The 27,146-nt window shown below is 41.7% G+C and overlaps 2 protein-coding genes across 2 annotated transcripts in view; one reads left to right on the forward strand and one right to left on the reverse strand.

Moving 5' to 3' along the window:
* Nucleotides 1-3,263, forward strand: part of dnm1b (dynamin 1b) — a 39,854-nt gene extending 36,591 nt beyond the window's left edge. Inside the window, exon 22 of the mRNA XM_062542271.1 lies at nucleotides 1,033-3,263. Within this exon, the coding sequence (XP_062398255.1) occupies nucleotides 1,033-1,093 (61 nt within the window). The 3' untranslated portion in view covers nucleotides 1,094-3,263. The remainder of the gene's footprint in view (nucleotides 1-1,032) is intronic.
* Nucleotides 3,264-8,243: 4,980 nt separating this feature from the next.
* On the reverse strand, nucleotides 8,244-20,853 carry LOC134089354 (NACHT, LRR and PYD domains-containing protein 3-like). Its single transcript, XM_062543795.1, has 7 exons — nucleotides 20,015-20,853; nucleotides 18,726-18,896; nucleotides 18,013-18,186; nucleotides 16,088-16,261; nucleotides 15,615-15,788; nucleotides 10,645-10,821; nucleotides 8,244-8,912 (listed from the first exon to the last, which is right to left on the reverse strand). Exons 1-7 carry the CDS (start codon nucleotides 20,851-20,853, stop codon nucleotides 8,870-8,872), a joined length of 1,752 nt encoding a protein of 583 aa, XP_062399779.1. The 3' UTR covers nucleotides 8,244-8,869.
* Nucleotides 20,854-27,146: the final 6,293 nt, after the last annotated feature.

A 27,146-nucleotide genomic window follows, 5' to 3' on the forward strand; every position in this document is an offset into this window, starting at 1 on the left:
TGAAACGAATGATAAATCTGTGATAGTAATAATAATGTGGAATAGTAATAACTAATGACTCTATACATGATCATGTTCACTACTGTTGATGTACAGCAGAACTGTAAGCTACCAGCGCATGTAATCACTCCTATGTACTTCAGTATGTATGAACTCTGTGAACTTGCACTCACCCCTGGGTATTAAGAATAGCCTATGTGAGCATTTGTGTTTGTCATTTTCAATAGAATCACTAGGTGTGTTAATGTAGATTAATAGAGTATATATTCTATAGGCATGACCCAGATAGTGGTTCTCTGTGGCGTAACACCAGAGTCCGCCTCTATCTGGGATATGAGTGCATGCAGTTTACACAACAGTTTACAGCTGCCCTGAACCAGGCTCAGACCAGACTAAGCTGAATTGGATCTGAATTGGATCTGAATTGGATCTGAATTGGATGTGAATTGGACTTGGATTGGATCTGATTTAGATCTGGAATGATCTACTGTTGATCTGATCTAATATGGATTTAGTCTGATGTTAATTGGATCCAGATTGTATCTGAATTGAATCTGGATTGTACCTCCTCCAGTGTCGGCTGTAGTCTGTATTTTTGAGTATGAAAGTCTCGCCTCAATCTCCGGTGTGTGAATGCTGCCTAGCAACCTGCCGTGTGTGTGAAACCAGTGTATCCTATGATGATGCGGTGTGTGTGTGTGTGTGTGTGTGTGTGTGTGAACCAGTGTATCCTATGATGATGGTGTGTGTGTGAACCAGTGAATCTTATGATGATGGGGATGATATGTCATGTGATGTGTAATGTTTTTAAATGTATTTAAATGTAAATGCATATTTGTTTGATTCACGCTGAATGTTGCCAACAAAAATGAATTTTTCAGCACCAGTGTGCTTGTGATTGGTAATGGCCTGGAGCCCTGTGTGTGTGTGTGTGTGTGTGTGTGTGTGTGTGTGTGTGTGTGTGTGCGCGCGCTGGTGGTCACTCTGACGCTCTTCTCTCTGTCTACCCCCCCCCCCCCCCCCACCCCCCAGCCGGCCCAGCAAAGGGAGTCCGTCCCATGGAGAGAGCCCTCAGTCCTCCTTCGACTCTTAAACCCACACCGCTCACTCTTACTCTTCCTCCCTCTCTTCCTCCTCCTCTCTCTCTCCCCTCAGTCCTCCTTCGACTCTTAAACCCACACTGCTCACTCCTCCTCTTCCTCCTCCTCTCCCTCTCTTAAACCCACACTCCTCTACTCTTCCTCTCTTAAACCCACACTGCTCACTCCTTCTCCTCTTCCTCTACTCTTCCTCCTCCTCTTCCTCTCTTAAACCCACACTGCTCACTCCTTCTCCTCTTCCTCTACTCTTCCTCCTTCTCTTCCTCTCTTAAACCCACACTGCTCACTCCTCCTCTTCCTCTCTTAAACCCACACTCCTCTACTCTTCCTCTACTCTTCCTCCTCCTCTTCCTCTCTTAAACCCACACTGCTCACTCCTTCTCCTCTTCCTCTACTCTTCCTCCTTCTCTTCCTCTCTTAAACCCACACTGCTCACTCCTCCTCTTCCTCTCTTAAACCCACACTCCTCTACTCTTCCTCTCCTCTTCCTCCTCCTCTTCTTCAACTCTTCCTTTTCCTCTTCCTCTCTTAAACCCACACTGCTCACTCCTCCTCTCATCCCTCTTCATCTTCCTCCTCCTCTCTCCCTCTCCTCTCTCTCTTATTTCTGTCCCTCTCCTCTCTCTCTCTCCTTCTCTCTCTCTTTCTCCCTCTCCCCCTGTGTTCTCTCTCTCATCTGCTGCCTGTCTGGGATGACAGGTTGACTCAAGGACATCAAAGGTAACCATGGAGACGACCCACCCACCCTGAGCAGTCACACCTGCCCTGACAGCCTGCAGTTCCAGAGAGGGAGCAGCAGGGGGAGACATCTGACACTACACACCAGAGGACAGGGCTCTCTCCCCCCGACCCTTGTGCCATACACACTAACCAGCTGGTCACGGGCCTTTCAGAGATATCAGTGTGCATGTATGTACGTGTGTGTGTGTGTGTGTGTGTATGTAAGTGTGTATGTCAGTATAGTTTTAATTGTTATGACAATGCTGTGTTGTGTTTGAGATGTGTTTACACAGATATGTAATCTCAGTAGCCTAGGTATCCTCAGAGTATCTTAACTGGCCCAGGGCCGGGGTGGGTCTGAGCCGGAGGTGGTGCGGGCTAACACCAGGTGCTGGCCAGATCTCCCCCAGAGCCCCCGGCCTGCTGGGTCTAGAATAACGACTCTACTGTACATTGATCACAAGCGCAGCCTCTCAGACACAGTGCAATGTGAAGAGTCCCTCTCGTGCCGTAGGGGACCGTAGCCTTGCAGGTGCTCCTGCTGTAGACAGTGTTGCCTAGGTAACAGCTATTGTACACATTGTTTCCTAGGTAACAGCTATTGTACACATTGTTGCCTAGGTAACAGTTGTTGTAGGCAGTGTTGCCTAGGTAACAGCTATTGTAGACAGTGTTGCATAGGTAACGGCTATTGTAGACAGTGTTGCCTAGGTAACAGCTATTGTAGACAGTGTTGCCTAGGTAAGAGTTGTTGTAGACAGGATTGCCTAGGTAACAACTATTGTAGACAGTGTTGCCAAGGTAACAGCTATTGTAGACATTGTTGCCTAGGTAACAGCTATTGTAGACAGTGTTGCCAATGTAACAGCTATTGTACACATTGTTGCCTAGGTAACAGCTATTGTAGACAGTGTTGCCAAGGTAACAGCTATTGTAGACAGTGTTGCCTAGGTAACAGTTGTTGTAGACAGCGTTGCCTAGGTAACAGCTGGAGTGTCCTGCACTGGATCCATCACCAAGCGCATATTTGGATGTGCTGTGGGGCCTGCTGCCTGTCCAAGGCCTCGTCAGTTCACATCAGTTTACATTCATTACCTTTACAGGTTTGCTTGTTAGTGGTTGTGGGTTCTATGCTATATGTGTACATAAGAGAATACTAGTGAGATGTGCGCTGATTCTGGAACAGTTTCTGGCCCTGACTTAACAGATCAAATCTGGATTCTGATCCAAATTCACACTCATTCATTCAATCAATTCTGATTGTGAACCAGATTCACACCAGGTTCAATCCTGATTGTGATAAAAGTTTCACGCCAGATCTGTTCTGGAGTTAGCTGCTATCTGAGGACAGAATGCACAGGGACACACAGATTTGTTTGTGTGTGTAAGTGTGTGTCACTTCACTGAATCACCAAGCAAAGTATACACTGGATATTTGTGTCTACTCAATTTGTATTGAGTTTTATGTCGCAGATCTTTGGTCAAGTATTTAAGAGGATGCCGATGATTCTACTGTTAACATAGCTCACTGGTGGAACATCAATTCTGTAAGTTGTGTGTTATGGGTATACATATAATTGAATGAAACACACCTTCACCATATATTTAATACATGTGAAATATAATGACTGTAAATGTTATCAGGATATACTACTGTCATGTATATTTGTGATGTCTATGGGATTTGTGCTTCCATTGTTGGTAGTGTAGTTCAAATGTGAGATTATCTTAATTATCACTAATGTGACTGATGTTGAACATAAATCTGGTCTATGTGTATATGATGGTATACAGAATGCCTGCGTATGTGTGGGTGAGAGAGAGAGACGGAGTATGTTCGGGTGTGTGTGTATTTATGGAAATAAAGACTGTGTATGTGATCCTGCTGTCTCCTGTACTCAGTAGATATGAAATGGCTCTAAAGCTGGCGAAGCCTCCAGTGGTGAAAGTAAAGGCATGTTCTCCTATTGACCACTAGATGGCACCATAACACTGCACTGTGGGCTCAGACTCACCAGTTTTATCTGCACAGTGAGATGGGACCATAGTCTGGTTTTCACCATACTAAACTCAATCTTTTAGAATTCAAATTCCGGCCCCAGTCGTGGCGCGACTGGCTGGGGCACCTGCACCGCACGCCGGCGACCCGGGTTCGATTCCCGCCCCGTGGTCCTTTCCGGATCCCACCCCAGCTCTCTCTCCCACTCGCTTCCTGTCTCTCTACACTGTCCTGTCCCATTAAAGGCATAAAAGCCCAAAAATATATACTTTAAAAAAAAAAAAAGAATTCAAATTCCCCGGAAGTTCAGGCAGGGTTCACCCAGCCTAATGGGACTATAGACACAGTTGAGATTGCTACTCCTAGAGTGTGTGTGTTAATCTTTTAAATTCTGTCAGGCTCTCGCTTTACTAAAAGAGTTCATCAGTGTGTGTGTGTCTGCTGCAAGGGCCCCTATTTGACGGGTTTAGAATGTACATAAGGACTGATACAAAGGAGAGACCCTCTCTATTTGGACCAAAATCCTTAATCAGGTGGGAATCAGGTGGGAGTCCGGGGTCAACACGTGGCAACTATTTAGGAGACTCTCCTTAGTTTAGTCCCTATTTTATGCTGACCCTATTCCCTGGGTTCATCCTAGTAATGGTGTGGAGTGGTCTGGGATACTGGGCTATTTCTGTAGAAGCTGGTCTGTGACCCTGGTTCTAAAGGTCAAACCGTTTCACAGATTGTCGTCTGTCAGTGGAGGGACAAGAGAAGATATTTATCATAATCGCAGGAAGAATTAACCAAATATAAACCTTTCTCTGGTGACAGATTTCTATAAAACATTGCAACCCAACATATATAGTTGATCTAAGGGTTGTTGTAAGGAAAACAGATGATGTGAACCTTCTCATGAGGAGGTTTTTATAAAGAATTGACCTGTAACTTATAATTAAAAATGACAAGTGTCTGCTAAATTAAAGTAGGTTGTGTAACACAGTCGGGGGAACAGGTTCCCTTATCGCACAGATCTTTGTAAAATGCAAAACCTATAACAGACCTAGTTTAATTTACTCACAGTGAAAAAGGACTAATATAATGTTTGCAAGGGTGGATCTGTATAACACACATACCATTTAACAGATTTAATAACATTTATTACAATTTGTGCTGTTTTTACATATTTATATTTAAGAACAGGTGTTCATATCCCTGCTTGTGTGATATGCATTTAAACCTTACAAAAGCCCCCAAGCTTTTATTTTACACAAATACATCAGCTACAGAAAGCCTAGTTGGTTTTGTGCATTGCGCAGTATGTGTTTGCCCACAAACAGTGTCGTAGAAAGTAAACCCTCAGACTTGGTCCCCTCTGCAGGCGTGCGCCTCTTGCAGTTGGAGTTTGATGTTCTCGTTGACACAGGGGAGGCAAAAGACACAAAAGGTTAAGGTTCTGACTTTATTGATTACAATACAAAATGAAAACTATTCTTGCGCTTGATCTGCAAAGTCCACAATCCAAGAGAAGGGAAGGAGAGAGCACACAGGTGAGAGTCCAGGCGAAGGGGCCCTTTTTATACTTGCCACATCCTGCCACGATCAAACGGTTGTCTATTTCGTGTTCCTCTTTTTGGTGACTTCTCTTTGAACTCTGACTCACAAACTACATACATATTTTTCCTTTGTACTTGTTCAAAGCATATTTCATTCAAGCATAATAAAGTCTGTAAGCTTAATTAAAACACTTTACATCTAGACAATTATTCTTTAAAGTCTAAGTAACAACACTCTAAGTTTAAATAAAAGCACAATTTTAAGTTTAAAGAGTCACTGCACCCTAAAATATGTTTTTTGAGCTGTTGATTGATTGAAAATACTCATAAGTGGTGAACTGTACTATTACCAGGGTTAAAGGTTGGGTACGGAATTAGCAAAACGGACGGCAGAGTTTGAACATATACAACCTCAAGTCCCGCCCTCCATGCACGAGCGACAATTCAAATGCGCAGCGCGAGAGCGAGCCAGGCTAAATGAAATGCCATCCTGGCGTCTACAGCACTATGAGCTCTAGTCTCCATACAATCACTCACATCAACTTCCCCAATTACATTCTTTAGGCTATTCACCTCCAAAGGGTTGTAGTACATATGGTTCAGTAGCCATAGGTGTGTATATTTGAACAGAATCTGGTTTGTTCTTACCAGGGCGATTATCTCCTGAAATATCCGAGTTTAGTGCTGCCCCGTTGGTTCGCCTATTCCACCGTAGCTCCAAGCTGTTAAGTTTCGATTTCATGTTTACAGCACTCTTCGTGTCATGGTAAAATGTAATTTTTGCTACATAGCTTATTTATTGCGTGGGTGATTGAGTTTCCGTAGGTATCCGCTGCCTTAGTTAGTTTGTATAGAAATGAAGTGACACAACAAGAGGGGAACATGGACGTGCAGCAGCAGGCAGTTGGTTTCGTTTCAGCACTGACTCGCGGTCACCAGCTTTCGAAAGGGTCGCGCGCGGTGGGGAGGGGGAGTAGGAAGAGGAGTAAGACGTTAGATTGACGATCGAGCTGTGAAATGAGGGGTGAGGAATTCTATTGGCTGGAGTTTTTCGAGCCCTGCCCGTTCCGCAGATGATTGACGTGTTTAATTTCCATTTCAGTGCTTCCAACTTAGTGGCTATAAGTGGGTTAGGAATAGGATTTCAAGTGATTTTGCAAAAATGGCCAAAAAAGCTCATTCCATACCCTACCTTTAATATTGACAAAAATCGTGTTTCTCGACAAAAGTAACATTTCGTCTGATTTTGTATTGGAGATATTGCTCTCCGCGCATATTACAGTTTGAAACATGCCATATGGCATGTTGGTCCAAAATGCTATTGGAATGCTGACGAAGTCCTGTCCTTCTCGTCCAACACTACGTCACTGGGTCGTTACAAATTAGGAATGAAACGCCCCAACACCTGCTGCCCTGATTAGCCTACCCCTGCTGAAAAAAACAGCAAGAAACCAGCTTAGGCTGGTCTTTGCTGGTCTTTGCCCAATACACAGTTATTATTGCTGGTCTTTGCTGGTGTAGCTGGTTAGGCCACCAGCTAGACATGCTGGCGTGACCATCTGAGGAAGCTGGTCGTGCTGGTGTGACCAGCCTGTCGTTTGGGATACAACTGGTTTAAGATGGTCATGCTGGTGACCAGCCTGTCAAGCTTGACAAAGATGGTCAAGCTGGTTTTCTAGAATAACCAACATAAGCTGGCGTGGCCAGTAAAAACCAGCAATGTAGACCAGCAACACCAACTAAAATGACCAGCTTGGTACGACAATCAAAACCAGCTGAATTACCATCATAAGCTGGGTAAACCAGCTGAAGGTGTGTTATCGCGAGAGTTTTGCTGGTCTAGCTGGTTAACCATCAAAGGGTGGTCAAATAAGCTGGTTAACTAGCTGGTCAGGCTGTTTTTTTCAGCAGGGAAGCCATGTCTGCAGCACTCATTCCCAGATTGACACGAAATCACCATGGTTGATGCTAGTGCTGGCAGTGCTGCACTCCCTCTCCAAATTTCAGAACGTCTCGCCCATTTTGAAAGCCTTTTTCAGAAATGTGAAGTGGGTGGAGTTATGGGGTGAAGTGACTCTTTAAGTAACGGGTAACAGATTATCTATCATTGCCGCATTTGAACATTTTTATTTGTTTTAAAGCAAGCTGGAATCAAGCAGTTATATTTAGATATCTAGCAAACCTTATGCGTACTATTAGACTTTTCCACAGTTCACATTCTCAACTGCCTCCGCCACAGTATTCAGAGTCAAGTCCAGACATGTTACAGAGTGCTGGTTACAATGAAAATATAATAAAATGAAAAAAGAAACAAAAACATAGACATAATAGCATACACCTTGAATTCAATCTACATACACACATGATACATCATGAATTCAGGTCTTCTTATATGTTTCTCATTTTAAGCAAGTTTGCATACAGTTCATAAATGACAAGGCATGTTTACACTAGTAGGCCTATCCACGATATTCCGCAGCCAACAATGGGGGTCGCCATGACACCGAGACGGTTTTCTATTTCCGGCGAAGCTGCATTGTATCTGTTTTAACGTGACGGTTTACGGTGCTTAACATATCATAACGCATATAAAAGTCAACTTTTCTATTTTATATCGGTTATATGTGATGCAGTATATACATGCTGAGGGCAGAATTGTCAACATTTCGAACGAAATCTAAGTTGAGGCATAACCTAGTTTGCTATGGAGAACGCACATGTTAACAGAATGAACGGAAGTTGAAAACAGTATCGTAACCATCGCAACGATACATATTTCCGGGTTAAGGAAAGAGGTGGATATGCCTCAATATGGAATCCTTTAACCATTCAGTTAAAATATAGAATGATATACAGCATAATATTATGAGTGTTGCAAAAGTTGCAAAAGTCCACAGTTCTATACACATACGACAGGTCCACAGTTTTGTGCCTCACACAACAGAGTGTTTGTGTGTTTGTGTGTGTGTGTGTGTGTGTGTGTGTGTGTGTGTGTGTGTGTGTGTGTGTGTGCGGTAAGGTAACTTTTATTCATATAGCGCTTTTTACTTCACATACATTGATGCATACATTGATACATTAGACAAAAGATGCCGGATGGAGGGGTGTGGTCACCAGTGACACCAAGACATACAACACAGACAACACACAAATTAACAAATAATAAAAGTAAAAAATAAAATAAAAAATAAATAAGACATATGGTGCTCTTGACAATAAGCCTGCTCAAAGGACAGTTAACGTCAAGGTGGGCCGTGAGGGTTGTTTTATTGGTTAAGTGGTCCTTGGTCTGAAAAAGTTTGAGAAACACTGTCCTAACTCAAAGAGCGCAAACAAAAAAATAAAATAAAACGACTACACTAAATGATAAAATTTATATTGGATATTGAAAATTAAACACTGTGACTGGCCTGCGTACCCATAACCTGTAACCTGTGTGCTGGATCCCACCCTCATGACATGAGACCATGAGAGAGCTTCTGCACCACCATCCAGCTCAGGGCACATACACTCTACAAACATCTTTTTGCCCAATTATCCAAGTCACCACCCAACCTGCAGGATAGAAGAGAGAAGAGGATCATCAATCAGTGTCCATGACAACCGTCTCCCAGTGAGCCAGACTGCATGAGACAGAGGGCTCTAGTTCTATTATCACTAACAGCAGCCAGTAAAAACACATTCACACATGACACACTGCAGCAGAAACAGGAAGTCCAACACCAATGGTCCAATCACAAGCACTTAAGAGAGTGGTGACCAATAGAGATGGCTGCACATTCCCTTCATGGACCTGAGTTGTGTTCAACAGTCCCTCACTGGCCTTGTACCTGTGACCTTGGGCATACACTAACATCAATAGGAAGAAGGGAGAAAGAGAATCACAGCACACCAAGAACCGCAGAGAGGAACAAATCCAAGATAACTGAAGACCTCAAAAACTACCAGACACTCCTTTTCATCCTCTTTTTCAGCCAGCATCACTGCTGCTAGGATGGCTTTCTACAATGGCAAAATCAACAGTGCCAGAGACTCGGAAATGTTTCTCAACCTTCAAATCGCTACTCAACAACCTGGGTTGCACCTTTACTTCTCACTCCTGCCTTTCCTATCCAAAGGTACAGTATAGAGCGAGCAGTTTCCAAACAAGTCTCTGATTTCCTTTCACAGAACAATCTTCAATCCAAATCAATCTGGGTTCAAAAGCCACAGCAAAGTTGCAAACGTACCATGGGTGGAGTGATATCACGCAGCACCTGCGGATATAGTCCCCATAGGCAACAAGCAGAAGTAGTGCGTGATATCACTGTGCCCATAGTACGTTTGCAGCGCTCCTTGATTATTATGCCAGAATGAGAGTGTAGTTCCTTGTCAAATCAGCCTAGAAAATCGCCAAGTTTCATTTTCAATTTGTCTTATTGCTTCAGAAGAGACAAGTTTTAAATGGGAAAATTATCGGAAATCTTAGTCACTTTTAAGTGTGATGCTAGCTGGCGAGTCGGTCTAATCCGATTCAATGATCTATGCTAGGCTGGAGCTAAAAGTTGTATCACCAGACTCACCAGACAGAAAGGCTGGATGAACAGGAAAAAGGTAAATATCAATTGTTTTGTTCGAAGGGAGATGGAAAATGATCTTAATTCTCCAAATGGTGGAATTTTATTGTTATTTAATTAAAAATGTCTATTTTATTAAATAACACCCCCCCCCCCCCGACCCCTCTTTATATATTGTGCTTCAAACAGACAAGCTTTTTCTACACTATATTGTTGATTAAAACATTATTTACATTACATGAAAGGAAACCGATAAAAAGGTCACCTTTTGGCACTAAAGGCGATGCAATGGAAAATGTGGTTGCACTTAAATTTTGTGCTGGTGCACTTAAAAAATAGTTAGGCGCACCAGTGCAACCGACACAAAAAGTTAGTCTGTGATGGACAGATGAGCAAAGGTGCCCTGAGCACGCCTCAGTTGGATTTGTTAACAGCTACACCTTTATATCGCTATCATGTCTGTTGTACAAGATACTTTTAAAAAATGAACAGAAAGCAGTTGTGGAGAAGGATGTTCTGAGTGATTTCTGCAGGATTCACAGATACACTAGAGAGAGAGAGAGAGAGAGAGAGAGAGAAGAGAGAGAATCTGAAAACCAATTGGAGGATGGACAGATGAGTAAAAGCAGAGGAACACAGAGGACACAGACAGAAGAGAGAGAGGACAGAAACTAAAAGACAGGCATGTAGGGTTCTACAGACCTGAGTGACATGTTTAGATATTTACTCACCGTAGTGTCTCCAGTTTACAGTCTGGGTCCTTCACTAGAGCACGGAGCGGCTCTACAGCTGATGCACTCATCTCGTAATTGTACATCAGGTGCAGCTGTGTGAGATTTGAGGAGCGAGACTTAAGAGCAGAGGCCAGACAGGAACAACTCTTATCGGTCAGATCACATCTATCCAGCCTGAAAAAAGAGTTAAACATCTGAATATTAATCATCAATCCTCTACTTACACACACTCTCTCTCTGTCTCATTCTGATACTCATTCTCACTCATTTTCTCTAACACAGACACACACACACAGACAGACACACACACACACACACACACACACACACATTTCTCTAACAGTGTTTTTCAACCTTATTCGAGCGACGGTACATTTTTTACATTAACAAAATCCCACGGCATACTACCAACCAAAAATGTAACAAAAATGGGGTAGATAAGGGAAAGGGGTCTTTATGACAACATTCGGATTCAGTTGCGCAAACGCACACACATATTGCACACACATTACTGCCCCATTTGCAGGCTATGCCTCTTTATTTGAGAGAAATTTTTTTTTTTTGGTTTAGAAGCTAAGTTTCAAAGATTTAGAAGTGGGGCACATTGCGCTCTGGTAGCAACCCAAGCACTGGTAAAACAAACTTTGGGGAATGTTTGTTGGAGAAAAAACTGATCATAAAATGTAATGGAAAGGACCGAAGTACGTGTAGAAATGTAGTGGACTAAAAGTATAATTGATGTAATAGATCCTTTCTAAAGCCCATGCGCTATTTTTTTTTTTTTTTTGTTTTTTTTTATTTGTTTATTTAAAAGGGACAATGCACATCAATTAACATTCTTTGTTTACACTCAAAATGTAAATGTGCCAGAGTTAGCAAAAGAGCTAGTTTTCATCTGTAGTCCCTTGGCAGGTCAACACATCATCACAATACATTATAAAAAGAATACAGGAAAGATAGAGAGCAAATTAAGAGAGAGAGAAAAAAAAGATAGAATAGAAAGATAGAATAGATACAAAACATTGCATAGTGCTTGGAATGAGATAAACCAGCTATTAATGAGTGCAGTTTTGGTTGTTTTTAACCCATCTCTTTAGTGTAGTTTTAAATGATAAATAGCTGGTACTGTCTCTAATTTCAATTGGAAGGCAATTCCAATAATGTGACGCCTGTATTGAGAAGACTGTTTGGCTAAACTTGCTACGTCTATACTGAACAACACAGTCTCCCCTGGTGGCTGCCCTAGTTGCCCTGCCACTGCCACTGCTGTTCTTCTGTACAAATTCACCCAGTGGAGGAGGTGCAAGCCCATGTAATATTTTGTAAATAAGACAGGCATCTTGGTAAAGTAAAAAACTGTCAAAATTAAATAAATTATATTTTGTAATGATATGACAATGGTGATAACTGATGGGTTTTTGATCAAGTGTTTTTAAAGTTTGCTTATAAAGGGTTTCTATTGGTTTAAGAGTTGTTCTGTTTGCTTGGGACCAGCTTGTGAAACAGTATGATATGTGAGAAAAGATCATGGCATGCATAAAAAGTTTAGCTGCCTCTGTTGTTAAATATGGCCTTATGTGTCTAAAGTTAGCCAGATTATATCTGATGGTATTAGCCACCTTTTTGACATGCTTTTTAAAAGTTAAATTAGAATCTAAAATAATGCCAAGGTATTTAAAATCAGTCACAACCATGAGCTTTTCTCCTTCAATATAAACATCAGCCTGCGGTGCACTTGAGGATTTCTTAGAAAAGAACATGCACACTGTTTTATTAATGTTAAGATGTAGATATGACCTTTTTAGCCAGTCAGAAACATGTACCAGTGCTTCAGTTAGTTTAGCTGCAGTCTGCTGTTTGCTTTTGGAATGCACATAAAGAACTGTATCATCGGCATACATTTGTATATTAACAGAAGGACAAACTGAAGGTAAGTCGTTAATGTATAAACTAAACAAGATAGGGCCCAGTACTGACCCCTGGGGTACACCAATATTACAGTCAAGGTATGAAGAATAAGAATTACCTATATGTACACTCTGTTTCCTGTTAGTCAAATAGGACTCCATCCACTGTATGGCCTCAGCTGAGAAATTAAAATAAGATAGTTTTGATAAAAGTGTCTGGTGGTTCACAGTGTCAAAAGCCTTCTTAAGGTCCAGAAACACTGCACCTACTATACCACCCTCATCTAATTTTGATTTTATGTTTTCAAGGAGGAAGCAGTTAGCTGTTTCTGTAGAGTGGTTTGCGCGAAATCCAAATTGCATTGGGTGTAAAGGAGTGTGGCCCAACTTTAGATGATTTTTCAACTGTTCTGCCACCCATTTTTCTGTTACCTTGGAGATTACTGATAGAATACTAATGGGTCTATAATTTGACACCATTGTTTTATCACCAGACTTATAGATTGGAGATACCACTGCTGATTTCCATGAGCTTGGAAAAGTGCTTTGCCTAATTGACAGGTTGATCAGATGAGCAATGGGGCAAGCAAGTGTGTCTCTGAGTGATTTTAAAAATGTGGTATCCCAACCATATGAATCCTTTGCTTTTGAGTTCTTCAAGGAGGTTATAATTTTGATAACCTCTGATTCAGACACTTCCTTTATTTTAAAAATAGGTTTGTTTTCATCAATGGGGATAGGTGGTATAGTTTCAGTTAGGATACCTTGAGTCAAATCCCTGACTGAATTTATAAAGAAATCGTTAAATGTGCTTGCTATCTTATCATTATCTTGAGTCAAGATTCCATTGACTTTAAGTTCAGGTAGAGTTTTCCTTTGCTCTTTATTCCTACCAGTTAATTTATTAAGATTGCTCCAAATAAGTTTCCCATTTCCCTGTGCTTCATTAATGATTCTAATAAAAAAATCTGCCTTAGCCTTTCTTAAGTTCCTTAATACTTTATTTTGGAGAGTTGTGAAGGTTAGGCGGTCACTACTATGCCCTGATTTTAGAGCCCTCTTTAGAGCAGAATCTCTATCTTTCATTTGTTGCCAGAGAGTGTCATTTAGCCATGGTAGGGGGGTCTTTTGTCCGTGTTTCTGTTTCATCTTCCTTGTGAAGGTTGCTCTTATTTCATTAATGGTGGAGAAAAAAGTACTGCAGCTAACTTCAGTGTCTCTATTAGTTAGAAGATCAGACCAGTCAATTTGGTTTATAGCATTTTCCAAGTTGGTTATTTCATTTTTAGGAATTTTCTCATGAAATTGATTTCTTATGGTTGAATTTCCAAGTCGTTTTTTGGTTAGTTTTCTTACCAGCAATGTGATATTATGATCTGACAGACCAGTTAACATGTTATGTGATGTAGTTACTCTCTCAGGTCTGTTTGTAAATATCAGATCAATTTGAGTCTGAGAGGAGTTGGTTATTCTAGTTGGACCTTGTATCAGTTGGGAGAGATTAAACTTGTTAGTTATCTCTTTAAGTTTTTTTCGCTCAGTTTTTTTGTCCCAGTTTATATTAAAGTCACCCATTAGTATTAACTCCTTTTTAACATCACATTCCTTGAGAATATTATGAAGATGCTCATAAAATATGCAATTTAGCTTTCTAATATCTACCTTTCCTCGCCACTTCTTGTACGCATTGCTTAATTAAGGTCATTAATTTGTCACCTACCGCCACCCACTGACATGAGTATTCATTTACTGAACAAGTCACAGAAAAAAGGCACAGATGCTCAACAACGGCATAGCCTTGCAACAACTAAATAAATGTTTTTGGGCCGATTAAGTGATTGAGTTTCCCACGGCCATACCTGATGATCTCTCACGGCACATAAGTGTGCCACGGCACAGCGATTGAAAAACACTGCTCTAACGTAAAAGTTCCACTCCTGAGTCCAGCAGATCATTGTCACTCAGGGTCAGTACTCTGAGATTTGATGAGTGTGATGTCTTCAGTGCAGAGGCCACACACACACATACCCTCCCTCACACACAAACACACTCTCCTCCCTTTCTCTAAGGCACCGAATATGGTCCTGTGTCTGCATCATTTGTGACGGAGGAGAATGCCTTTTCCTTAAAGGAATAGTTTGGAATTTTGGACATAGGACCTCATTTCCAACTTTACCGAGGTGATATAGGCCGGTGGAGACCGTTTTTATCGCGTTTAACCCCTTCCTTCAGTTGCAGCATTCATCTTTGCTAACGCTGCTTCTGAGCTAACGCATTTCTACGGTAACATCAGTCTGACATCAACAACAGTCTTACTCACTCCACAGCACACACGAGACAAGTCAATTAAAACGTCAGACTATCGATATACATGTCCGTGTTGATAGAATGATTTTAGAAATAAAACTAACCTTGCAACTCAATGATTTATTACATTTTGAGGGACTAGTTTCTCAATATCAATCCGCCACTGCCATACAGGGAACAAATTAGGCTATTGCAATGCGATGCAAGATTAGTTTTATTTCTAACATTGTTCTATCAACACAGGCATGTGCATTGATAGTTTGACGTTATCATTTATTTGTTTCGGGTGTTCTGTGGAGTGTTTTCAGTGGCAGGCTGGATGTTACCGTTGACTTGCGTTATCTCGGCACCAAATTAGCATGAGATGAACGCTGCAGCTCATAGGAAGGGCAGAAAATCACTGAAAATGGTCTTCACCGACCTATATCACCCCGACTAAGTTGGAAATGAGGTCCTATGTCCAAAATTCCGAACTATTCCTTTAATACACACACACACACACACACGTAACCTGCGTTGTGTTGAACCACCACGGTCCAGCCCTGACTCAAACCCGTGAAACAGCAGCACCTTGAATCAGGAGTCAGGCGTGCTAACAATCCAGCTAAAAATCCAGGCTACTAGCTTCCATGCCAGCAGCGCTCTTGAGGCGTTGGGGAGTGAAGTTTACTAACGTTCTACACGCACTGCTAACTAGCTGGCATCTGTTACACATACTGTACACAGACACTCACTATATGAAGTGATGCTTACCGCAGTTCCTCCAGTTTGCAGTTGTGATGACTAAGAGCAGAACATAAAAGTTGCACTCCTGAGTCCAGCAGATTATTGTAACCCAGGTGCAGCACTCTGATATTTGAGTGTGAAGTCTTCAGTGCAGAGGCCAGATAGGAACAGCTCTTATTTGTTAGATCACAGTCATACAGCCTGAAACAGAATTAAACAATCTGAATAATAATCCTCTCTCTCTCTCACTCCCTCACACAAACTCACATTCTAATTAACACACTCCTTCACACAGACACTGTACACACTCACCTTCCTCTCTCTAACACACTCAACACTCACATTCATACACACACAAACAAATCCCCCACCACACACACACACACACACACACACACACACACACACACTGTCTATCACTTCCACTACCACACATTACTCTCCAATACATGCACACCCACACACACACACACAAACTCACTGCATAAAATTATGCTTACTGTAGATCCTCCAGTTTGCATTGATGACTAAGAGCAGAACATAAAAGTTCCACTCCTGAGTCCAGCAGATTATTGCAACTCAGGTCCAGCACTCTGATATTTGATGAGTGTGATGTCGTCAGTGCAGGGGCCAGATAAGAACAGCTCTTATTGGTCAGATTACAGTTATGCAACCTGAAACAGAGTTAAACATCTTAATATTAATCACCACTCCTCTGTACACACACACAAACATGCACACACACAAACGCACACACACACACGCGCACGCGCATACACACACACACACACACACACACATATCCATTAAACTCTCATCAACATTAATTAGACTATCTACATTCAACTTTTAAACAACCTACTCTGTCTCGGGCTTTAAGCATACACTCTGGCTCTCTTAAAGGGATATTCCGCCATTTTTGGAAATACGCTAATTTTCCACCTCCCCTCGAGCAAAACAATCGATATTTACCTTGTTCCCGTTCATCCAGCCATTCTGTGAGTCTGGCGATACAACTTTTAGCTTCAGCCTAGCATAGATCACTGAATCGGATTAGACCATTAGCTTCTCGCCTGCTAGCTTCATGTTTAAAAGTGACTACGATTTCTGGTAATTTTCCCATTTAAAACGTGTCTCCTCTCAAGTTAGAAAGTGCAATAAGACCAACTGAAAATGAAACCTGGCGTTTTTCTAGGCTGATTTGACATGGAACTACACTCTCATCTGGCGTAATAATCAAGGCAACTTGCAAACGTGCCATAGGCGCAGTGATATCGTACGCAGCATTTGAAAATAGTCCCCATAGACAACAAGCAGTAGTAGTGCCAGTAGCTGCAAGTTGCCTTGATTATTACGCCAGATGAGAGTGTAGTTCCATGTCAAATCAGCCTAGAAAAACGCCAGGTTTCATTTTCAGTTGGTCTTATTGCACTTTCTAACTTGAGAGGAGACACGTTTTAAATGGGAAAATTACCAGAAATCTTAGTCACTTTTAAACATGAAGCTAGCAGGCGAGAAGCTAATGGTCTAATCCGATTCAATGATCTATGCTAGGCTGAAGCTAAAAGTTGTATCGCCAGACTCACAGAATGGCTGGATGAACGGGAGCAAGGTAAATATCGATTGTTTTGCTCGAGGGAAGGTGGAACATGAGCGTATTTCCACAAATGGCGGAATATCCCTTTAAGACTAGCCAGTTACTGTAAATTGATTACATCTGTATCAACTACTCTCAGTAGAGAGCTGTGTCTCTCTATTCTACAAGAATATAAGGCACATTCCATCCAACTTTCTATCCATTCTGCAATCGCGGAAAAAATCTGCACTTGTCAGTGATGATCAAGGGAAGTATTACGTGTATTTAAAGCGCCCGATGTCACTAAACAGTTCCATCTCTCTAACACGCTGCAGGTAATGCAGCAAGGCTATGTAAAAACTACACTCTTTCACTGTCAGGCATGCACAGCTGAAAGCGCGGCCACATGTATAAGGTGTCATTATCTGTCCAGCGAACTAAAGCCCAATTGACGGAAATTGTACATTAGATGTGAACAACAGGTGGCCGTATACAGTACATTTTGCATATATGCTTCATGTCTGAATGTCCGCTACCGTCAGAAATGTGGCAAGCAATTATCGCAGAATGTGCGCAAAACCTGTCTGAAAACGGCTTTTGAGAAAAACATGTGGACTGGTGTTTATATGTGATTGTTGAGGGAGGGGTCTTACATGTGAAACTAAACTAAACTACACTGGGCCAGTATCTGATACACTGCGTTTCAGAAATACAGTACAGTATTAAATATTATTATAATTCAGATGACAAGTAAGTAATCATGGGAACAATCGGTTTTATAATCTGGATGACATATTCCTCAAGTCTTATTTGACCACATCACAGAGGAACAGATTCCATTTGACTAACCTCAGTATCTCCAGTCTGCATATAGCATGCTTCAGTCCAGCAGACAGCAGCTCCACTCCAGAATCCCCCAGGGGATTATCACTCAGGTCCAAGTCTCTCAGCTGTGAGTTTTCTGACTGGAGAACTGATGATAGGATCCTACAGGAATCTCCACTGAGACCACAATCTTCCAGTCTACAATGAGAGGACACATACAGTATATAGCCTTGTTATTCCAACTCCAGTTACGCCAGCTTTGAAAAACCTGAACTATAAAACATTTGAGGCGTCAGAGGTTCCACAGCATTAGCTGAGGTTTCTTATGGACTTGGGAGTTCTCCGACACGCACACAGGCTTCACAGATGCACTGCAGTGCATAGTCTCAGCAATGCAATGCAATGTGATGTAATGTAAAAGCATACACACAACATCTCATGAAAACTCCATTATGTTATCTTAACGTGGGCTCGTGTTTTTAATGCCTGCCTGTAACCCAGTGGTTTCCCTTAGTGGTATGATCAATTTGACTTAACTTGAACATCATTAACAATAGAAATAGTCACATGACATGACTAACCTCAGTGTCTCCAGTCTGATGCACTGCGTTTCAGAAATACAGTATACACACGCACGCACGCACGCACGCACGCAGGCACGCACGCACGCACGCACGCACGCACGCAGGCACGCACGCACGCACGCACGCAGGCACGCACGCACACACATGACTAACCTCAGTTTCTCCAGTCTGCAGTTCTTGTGCTTCAGTCCAGCAGACAACAGCTCCACTCCAGAATCCTTCAGGGGATTATTCCTCAGGTCCAATTCTATTAGCAGTGAGTTTTCTGATTGGAAAACTGACATTTCCTTACAGAAATCTCCACTGAGACCACAGCCTGCCAGTCTACAATGAGAGGACAAATATATTTCAATTCCACTTTATTTTATAGATGCAGTTTGTAGTTTTGCAGTGTACAATGGGAGTATGACTACACCAGGACAGTCAAAGGTTTAGGTCAGTCATGATTGTTTTTCTTACATTTTCATATTGCAGAATAAAACTGGTGGTCAAACACACATTCCAGAAGACTGACTGAAGTTTCTCTTTGTTTACACTTTTTGTGCTAATAACAAAATCCCATGTATGAAATTTCATAGTTTTGACCCTCCGATTATGGTGTACTCTGTGACATATGAAAGTCACTTTGGACAAAAGGGTCTGCTAAAAAATGAGATCGCCAGTCCAGAAAGAATGTGAATATTCAGGTGTGTACTACAAGTGCCTAAGATTCAACTATTCAGAAAACAGATTGGTTTTATTGAACATAAATTATCTGTTACTAATTTGGTTAAGTTTAGTGTTTATTTGTAAATGTGTGTGGTTCACTCCCATGTGGAGAGAAGTCTATCCACAATGAATTGAAGCAAAGCAGTTCCGCTCTATTTGTTCTTTATTTGTTTATTTATTTATTTTTGTAATTCCATAAATGGATTTATTTATTCAGGCTACTCTATTATATCTATGTCCACACTTTCACTTCCATTATTGTTTTACAGTATTTTGAAATGGCAAATGAACGACAATTTTCAAGATAATATGTAGCCTAAAAATGAAATTATGCGTACATTTCAATCCCGATGTCCTCGTTTTGGGGCAAGTGTGCACCCTTTCGTTTTGTTTCTTTTTGTTCTCCTTCTCTCATAGCAAAACTGTACTCCTCAAGCATTCATTTTCTCACCTACATACTGAGCACTGACACTGACATGTTTTCCTTAAACTTGATCATTTTTCTAGTTTATCAAGTCTTAAGTTATGTGTTTTCTCCTCTGTTACAAATTGGAGCCAGGCCATCACACACACACACACACACACACACACACACACACACACACACACACACACACACACACACACACATACACACACACACACACACACACACACACACACACACACACACACACACACACACACACACACACTGTATAAACTCAGACACTCACACACAGTGTGCTACTTACAGAGCTGATGTGGCTGCTGGTAGCACCTTTTGAAGAACTTCATCTGGATTGAGGAGTTCAGTCTGATGTTCCTCTGGTGTCTTTATGTACTTCTGTAGGTCAAACTCAGCCAGCTGCTCCTTTGACATCTTAAATGTAAATGTCTTAATCTTCCACTGCCCTGGTAAGAGCGTCTCTACATGCAGAGTTTCTAAGGGGATTTTCTTTTCCACGACAGAATGGCGATTCAGCTCATTCAGACAGTAGAACAGGTTGATCCTCTCTGCTGAGCTCTTCTGATCTCTGATCTTCTGTTTGACATACTGGACTGTTTGCTCTGAGCTGTCTGATTGGCTGCTGCTCTGCGGCAGAAGATGCTTTAAGAGATTCTGATTGGACTCCAGTGAGAGGCCCAGAAGGAAGCGGAGGAAAAGGTCCAGGTGTCCATTCTTACTCTGTAAGGCCAGGTCCACTGCAGTCTTGTGTAAGTCACAAAGTGTTGCAGCTCTGAACAGAGCAGAGAGCTGAGAGGTTTGCTGTTGGTCCGGCATATTTCTCTGTCCGTTGCTGAAGCAGAGAAACACATACAGAGCTGCAAGAAACTCCTGTATGCTCAGATGAACAAAGCTGAACATCTTCCTCTGGTACATCCCAGCCTGCTCTCTTAAGATCTGAGTACACACTCCTGAGTACACTGATGCTTCTGTGACATCAATGCCACACTTTCTCAAGTCCTCCTCATAGAAGATCAGATTGCCCTTGTCCAGCTGTTGGAAAGCCAGTTTCCCTAGTTTGAAAATCACCTCTTCATCTGTCTCTTTTCTCTCTGTGTACTTGACATGTTTTATGCCTGTATGCATCATCAGGAAAAGTGTGTACATTTGAGTCAGAGTCCTTGGCATTTCTACTTTGTCTGATTTGTTTGATGTTTTCTCTACAACAGTGGCTGAAATCCAGCAGAAGACTGGAATGTGGCACATGATGTAGAGGCTCCTGGATGACTTCAGGTGTGTGATGGTTTTGCTGGCCAGATCCGTATCACTGATTTTCTTCCTAAAGTACTCTTCTTTCTGTGGGTTGTTGAACCCCCTAATTTCTGTCATCCGGGCCACACACTCAGGAGGAATCAGACTGGCTGCTGCTGGTCGGGTGGTGATCCAGAGGAGAGCAGAAGGAAGCAGATTCCCCTTGATGAGGTTTGTTAGCACCACGTCCACTGAGGCTGGCTTTGTCACATCACAACATCTCAGGTTGGAGTGGAAATCTAGAGGAAGTCGACACTCATCCAGACCATCAAAGATGAACATGACTCTGTGCTCTGAACTGGAGAAGACTCTGGGCTCTTTGATCTCTGGGAAAAAGTGCTGAATAAGACCCACCAGACTGAGTTGCTTCTCCTTCATCAGGTTCAGCTCCCAGAAATGAAGAGGAAATATAAAGTGGATATCCTGATTGGCTGTTCCTCCGGCCCAGTCTAGAATGAACTTCTGCACTGAGACTGTTTTTCCAATGCCAGCCACTCCCTTTGTCAGCACTGTTCTGATGAGTTTGTCTTTGTCAGATACAGGTTTAAAGATGTCACAGCATTTGATTGGTGTCTCTCGTGCCGTTTCACTCCAGTATGCCCTCTCTATCTGTCTGACCTCATGTTCATCATTGACCTCTCCTCTTCCCCCCTCTGTGATGTAGAGGTCTGTGTAGATCTCATAGAGGGGTCTGGTGACTCCCTGCTGAAAGATTCCCTCAATCAGATACTGAAACTTTTTCTGCAGGTGGGATTTGTGGTTCTGCTGATATCTGTGTGTGAAAAACAAAACACATTAAAGATGAAATCAAAACATTCAAAAACACAAATGCATACACATATATACTTTGATCATACAGTGTGAGTGGATAAACCTTTACATACACACACACACACACACACACACTGCATAACGATCAGCCTTTCATAACAAGAGACCATTTAAACAAGCAGGAGTTTTACATGAAATACAAAAACAATGTCACCTGAATGCTTTCGCCTCATGTGATTACTGCTGAAGTGATTTGCTTCATAATAGTTCATATCTCTCCTGAATGTCTTCATGTGATTACTATTGAAGTGACTTGCTAACCGTTTTTGCCCGTTGCTTGAACACATTTTGCAAAACTTTGCTCACTGTGCCAAAACTCTACACACAAGTAAACATAACACAACACTAGAAAATATTAGCCTGGGCGCAGCCAAACTTTAGCCCCGCCTCCATGTTTTGAGGATGACGTAGTCAGGCTAAGGAAATATACCTTTCACATCTATGTGAAATTGAAACTCTACTATCAGTACCTAAACTCTGCTATCAAAACTTAACAATCCTTTGTCAAAATGTAACTCTGGTGACAAAATGAACATATTTGCATCATATGCATACACTTTCAGATCGGGAGGAACACACTAGTCTACTTTATATAAAACACCTTGCTTGAATACATTTCGCCAAACTTCGCTCATTGTGCCAAAACTCTACACACAAGTAAACATGACACAACACTGGGAAACATACCATTCACATCACCATTTACAATGGCTAAACTGAGGGCTTTTTGTAGCTGGTTGATTGGTGTTCAGTGTTCAGTTCAAGTGCCTTCAAGTGTGTATTTGAGGGGTTGCAATTACCCGATGTGTTTCGTATTTTGGATATGTGTTTTCCGATTGGCACCCTGAGATTTATTTTGAACAAAGTGTCTCATGTATGAAATAGAGTGTATGCAGGACCAAGTGTGTTGCATAAAGGAGTAAGTGTGTTGCAAAATTGCAACTAGAGTGCAAAGCAGCACTTTTGTTAAAGGTATAGGTACATGTGTTTGAATATAGTAACGGAAGCTTTAAGTTGTGTTACTTTAGTCTAAGCATGGGTCTATAGTGTTCAAGCATCAGGCAAAAACTGTAATATCTCCCCTGAATGTTAATTTCTTCCTATCTGAAGGAGAGATATTTCAGTTTGTAGTCCTCCTCCTGCATACTGTTGCTGTGTTTAAAGAATTCACAGATTTGGGAAAATCTTGATGGCCTTTTAGGTCATATGCCTTTTGTTCTCCGATGGTGGATCAGGATGAAGTGTATTTTCCAATGAAACAAATGAAGAGAAAAAAATAACTTTGTTTGTTTGTTTTGTTTTGTTTTTTTGATCTGTCACGGTCTCAGCAAAGCTCTTGTGCACAGCCACTTGTTCTCTAAGGCTCTAGATCAGGGACGGGCAAACTTCATGACTATAGGCCTATTCGGACGGGATTCGTTTTATGGGGGGATGTAGAGTAATGCAGGTTTATCAAATGACCTCTGTAATATAAATGTCCAATTCGGACGGGACTAGACATCTCTGTCATTTTACCTGACATGGGAGGAGTAACTACGTTTACGTTCTGCCGTCACATCTTCGTCGCCGTGCACGTGATATTTTGCGTCAGGTATGTGCGGCATTTTCAGATTTGAAAGACTACACAAGTTGGTTAAACTAGCAAACGTTAGCTTTATGTTATGCCATAAGTCAGGGATGGGCAACTTTAATGACTATAGCCCTATTCGCACGGGATTAGTATTACCTGTGGACCTTTGGTGATTTGTGATAATTGCGGAGAATGTCTGAGATCTTAGTCCCGTGCGAATGTGCCATGTCTGTAATCTGTAAAGTAAAAATTTCGCCGCAAATTACCTACTATATTTCGCCAAACACAGACGTCCGGTGATAATTCTAATCCCGTGCGAATCTGTATCTCAGTGATTGCTGTTGCAATTGCATATCTTTTCTACTTTCTGTGTTGTTTTCGGACGTTAGCATACGACATATCCGGGTGTAATGTCAGTGAAAATAGAGTAATTTACAGACTTTGCTTATCCCGTGCGAATGCGCTGCAAGTAACACAGAGGTGGGGCGATCATTTGAAAATGACCGGAGGTCCACAGGTAATACTAATCCCGTGCGAATAGGGCTTAAGAGGGCCACAATTTTTTAGCATCACCATCAGAGGGCCAAATGTGGCCGTGCACTTCCGCACATCTGATATGAGAGAAGCTGCAAAATTCTGAATAAGAACGAAATATGTCCATTTTCATGCTCAAATGCATTTTTAACATACACTCCCTAACAACAAATACAAGTATTTTACAGCCAGTGATAATTTTCAGCGCAAAGGGCTCCATTCAATGATGCCACAAAACTGAAAAACAGTGGCCCATCATTAAGTGCAACAACTAGCCTCATATTCAATGCATTTATGCTACCACTCCATTTTTAAGAATTTATTGACATGTCCTAACGTCCATGATGATAGTACAGATGTGATGTAACATCTCATCCAACGCCAAGAAGTACAGTACTTGCAGTCATGCATGATTTGTCTCAGCTCCCCCTCGACATTATCAGAATGTCAACAATTATGCGCGTCACCGTGCGTCAGGACAAATATGCCTTTTTACCTCCACTACTCACCTTAACAATTTCGCCATCTGACATAGCTAGAAAGAGCAAAAGACGGATTCCTGTGTAGTTCTGGCAATTAGTCGCTGTTGTTGGTGTAGGCTAGCCTAGGCTACTTTTGATTTGAGGTCGGCTGCGACAGCGGCCCTAAGCTCCGTGTGTGAAGGCTACTTCTGATATTTAACTTTGCGCAAGGTGTTGTAGTGGCTGATATGGTTTCTAAGCAAAACTTGACACATGGGTTTGCCTTACCATTCTATGAACAGACACTCTGCTTCCAATTTTGACTGAAAGGTAACCTACGGTTTTCTTAATCGAGTTTTCTTTTATTTTTGCACTGCTTTTCCTCGGCGAAAGGTCCGAGGCCCCGAGATTGTTTGCATAGGAAGCGCTATCTATCGGCGAACAGTATAATTACAATGACGAGTACGGTAAAAAAAAAACACATTTTTTATCACAGTAAAAATTATCATCTGTGGGCCGCACTGAGTGAGGAGGCGGGCCGCCAGTTAACCCATCCCTGCCATAAGTCGTTTGAAATGGCTAACAATAGCTATTAGGCAAACTAGCTAACGTCCTATTAGGAGCTGCACAGCATGTTATGTTTTCATTCAGACTATGGTGGAATTGTTTTTAAATCAGGATGTGACGAAATATTACAGACATCTTTACAGACGGTCGCGTTCGCACGGGATTAATATTACCTAAGGTAATTTCTCCGGACCGTTTTACGGAAGGTAAAAGTGTCTGTAAATGTCACCGACATTCTCCGTTATGTTTACTGACATGGCGCGTCCGGATGGGACTACATTACCTGGTAATTATTACTTTACCTGATGTCACCCCATAAAACTAATCCCGTCCGAATAGGCCTTAAGGCTTAGTTCACACTGGCAGTCGAAATCCGATGTCTTGCATATCCAATCAGAATCTGATCTTTCTGACTGACTGTTCTCATTGCATATTGCAAGTGATCACATCCGATCTTGGTGTGCAATTATAGACCTCTGAAGTTCGCCAACAAATAGGATCCAAAGCTGCCATCTTTGCCCATATAAGGAGTTCCGGGTGTTAATTGAATTAATTGGCAAGTTGCATTGTAAGTTAGCTCTGGGGTAGCAAAGATCAAAGTGTGCCTGCACCTACCGAAGATCACAGTATCCACTTTAAAGCAGAGGACAAAACTTTGTAGCGTAAAACGTCTGCATTTCCAATTTCTTCGTCCCCGTGAGAGTTTAACAGGTGCGAAAATTCAAAATCCTCATGTTATTTTCTCATAGAAAAAATCAAGATAACGGATCTCCTTATTTGGGCAAAGATGGACGCTTTTTTGTATAGGCGAACTTCAGAGGTCTATGCTCAGATCCGATATAAACTAGATATCACACACACACACGCAGGCACACACACACACACACACACACACACACATGCGTGCGAGTGAACACACTAGGCCTGTAGCGAGGAGTCGATGACGTCGACCAATCGACTTCAAAATATCGTCGACGTCAGTACTCGTCGACATGTCGCCACAAACACGTGGGTAACAAAAACAAACAAAACAAACAGTTCGCACTTCCTCAAACCAAAAAAGCCTTGCAAAAAGCCCTGTAAAACTGCTCGCCTGAGGTGGTCGAATGTATGGGAATACTACTTTAATTTCACGTTTGTGTAGTGTGTAATCATGCAGATCCTATAATGCAGGGGTCTTCAACCGGGGGTCCGCGGAGGTACTGCAGGGGGTCCGCGAAAATATTTAGTCTGAAGCATTTTTTTTTTCTCCTCCAAAAAATAAAATTGGCTTTAGTTAACATAATGTTCAAAAGAAATTCGCTTCATATTCGTTTTTAAATAACACATTCATGTGATCCTCCCTGTGTAACTTTTTGCCAACCTATGCCAAAACACATTAGCAATCAAATAAGAATGATGGATCGTTTTTTTAACTCCCCGGGGGAAAAGCTACACGTCAGACATGGAGGTTCGGATAGAGGATGCCAACACGGCTTCCATGAATAGCCAGTAAACACAGACAAGAAAACACTACTTGATCCAACTCAAATATGCCTAGCCTACAAAATTGAGTTGGATCATCGCGATTAAAGAACACTTTTTCTCCCGTGCGTTTTTGTTTAAAAATACCTTCGCTTTCAGCAGCATCTGACCATAAGCAAACTCGTTCTTTTCATTCCGTGAGATAAATTACGTTCCGACTGTTTGATTGGTTTGCTCAATGTCGGGACTGATGGACCCTGAACTTTGCAGGGTAGCCTATTTGTTCTGTGTGATGTTTTGCTTTGTTTTTTTTTTTACAAGAGTCTGCGGTCTTTGCGCATCAAGGCGTTCTGCGTGAATTAATTCATCCGACGTTCTCCGCGATTTCATAGGCTACCATCACAATAAAACGATAGCGATAATCTCATGTGTTTTTGTTTCCTTCTGTAAGACAAAGTACAGTAGTATTTACACAAGAGTAACAGGCTTTCTGTCTGTATCAGTTTGAGATAATGAAGCTTTGCCTGAATTTAGCTGAACATATCCACCTTAGTTAACCCTTGTGACATTCATTCTATTATAGGGCGAATTTATGCAACACTATGTAAAGAAATATCAGAAACGAGTTGTATAAAGCAGTAGGCCTAGTTACCCCCCTGTTAAAGGGATAATCCGGAGTGAAATGCACTTTAGATTTTAAT

This window comes from Sardina pilchardus, chromosome 8, assembly GCF_963854185.1.
Source record: "Sardina pilchardus chromosome 8, fSarPil1.1, whole genome shotgun sequence".
NCBI lineage: Eukaryota > Metazoa > Chordata > Actinopteri > Clupeiformes > Clupeidae > Sardina > Sardina pilchardus.

Coding starts and splice junctions, on each gene's coding strand:
- LOC134089354 (XM_062543795.1), bottom strand. CDS start 20,853: ATGCATACAGGCATAAAACATGTCAAGTACACAGAGAGAAAAGAGACA. Junction 18,897..20,014: donor CCAGCAGCCACATCAGCTCT/GTAAGTAGCACA, acceptor CTCTCATTGTAG/ACTGGCAGGCTGTGGTCTCA. Junction 10,822..15,614: donor TGCAAACTGGAGGAACTGCG/GTAAGCATCACT, acceptor CTCTTTTTTCAG/GCTGGATAGATGTGATCTGA.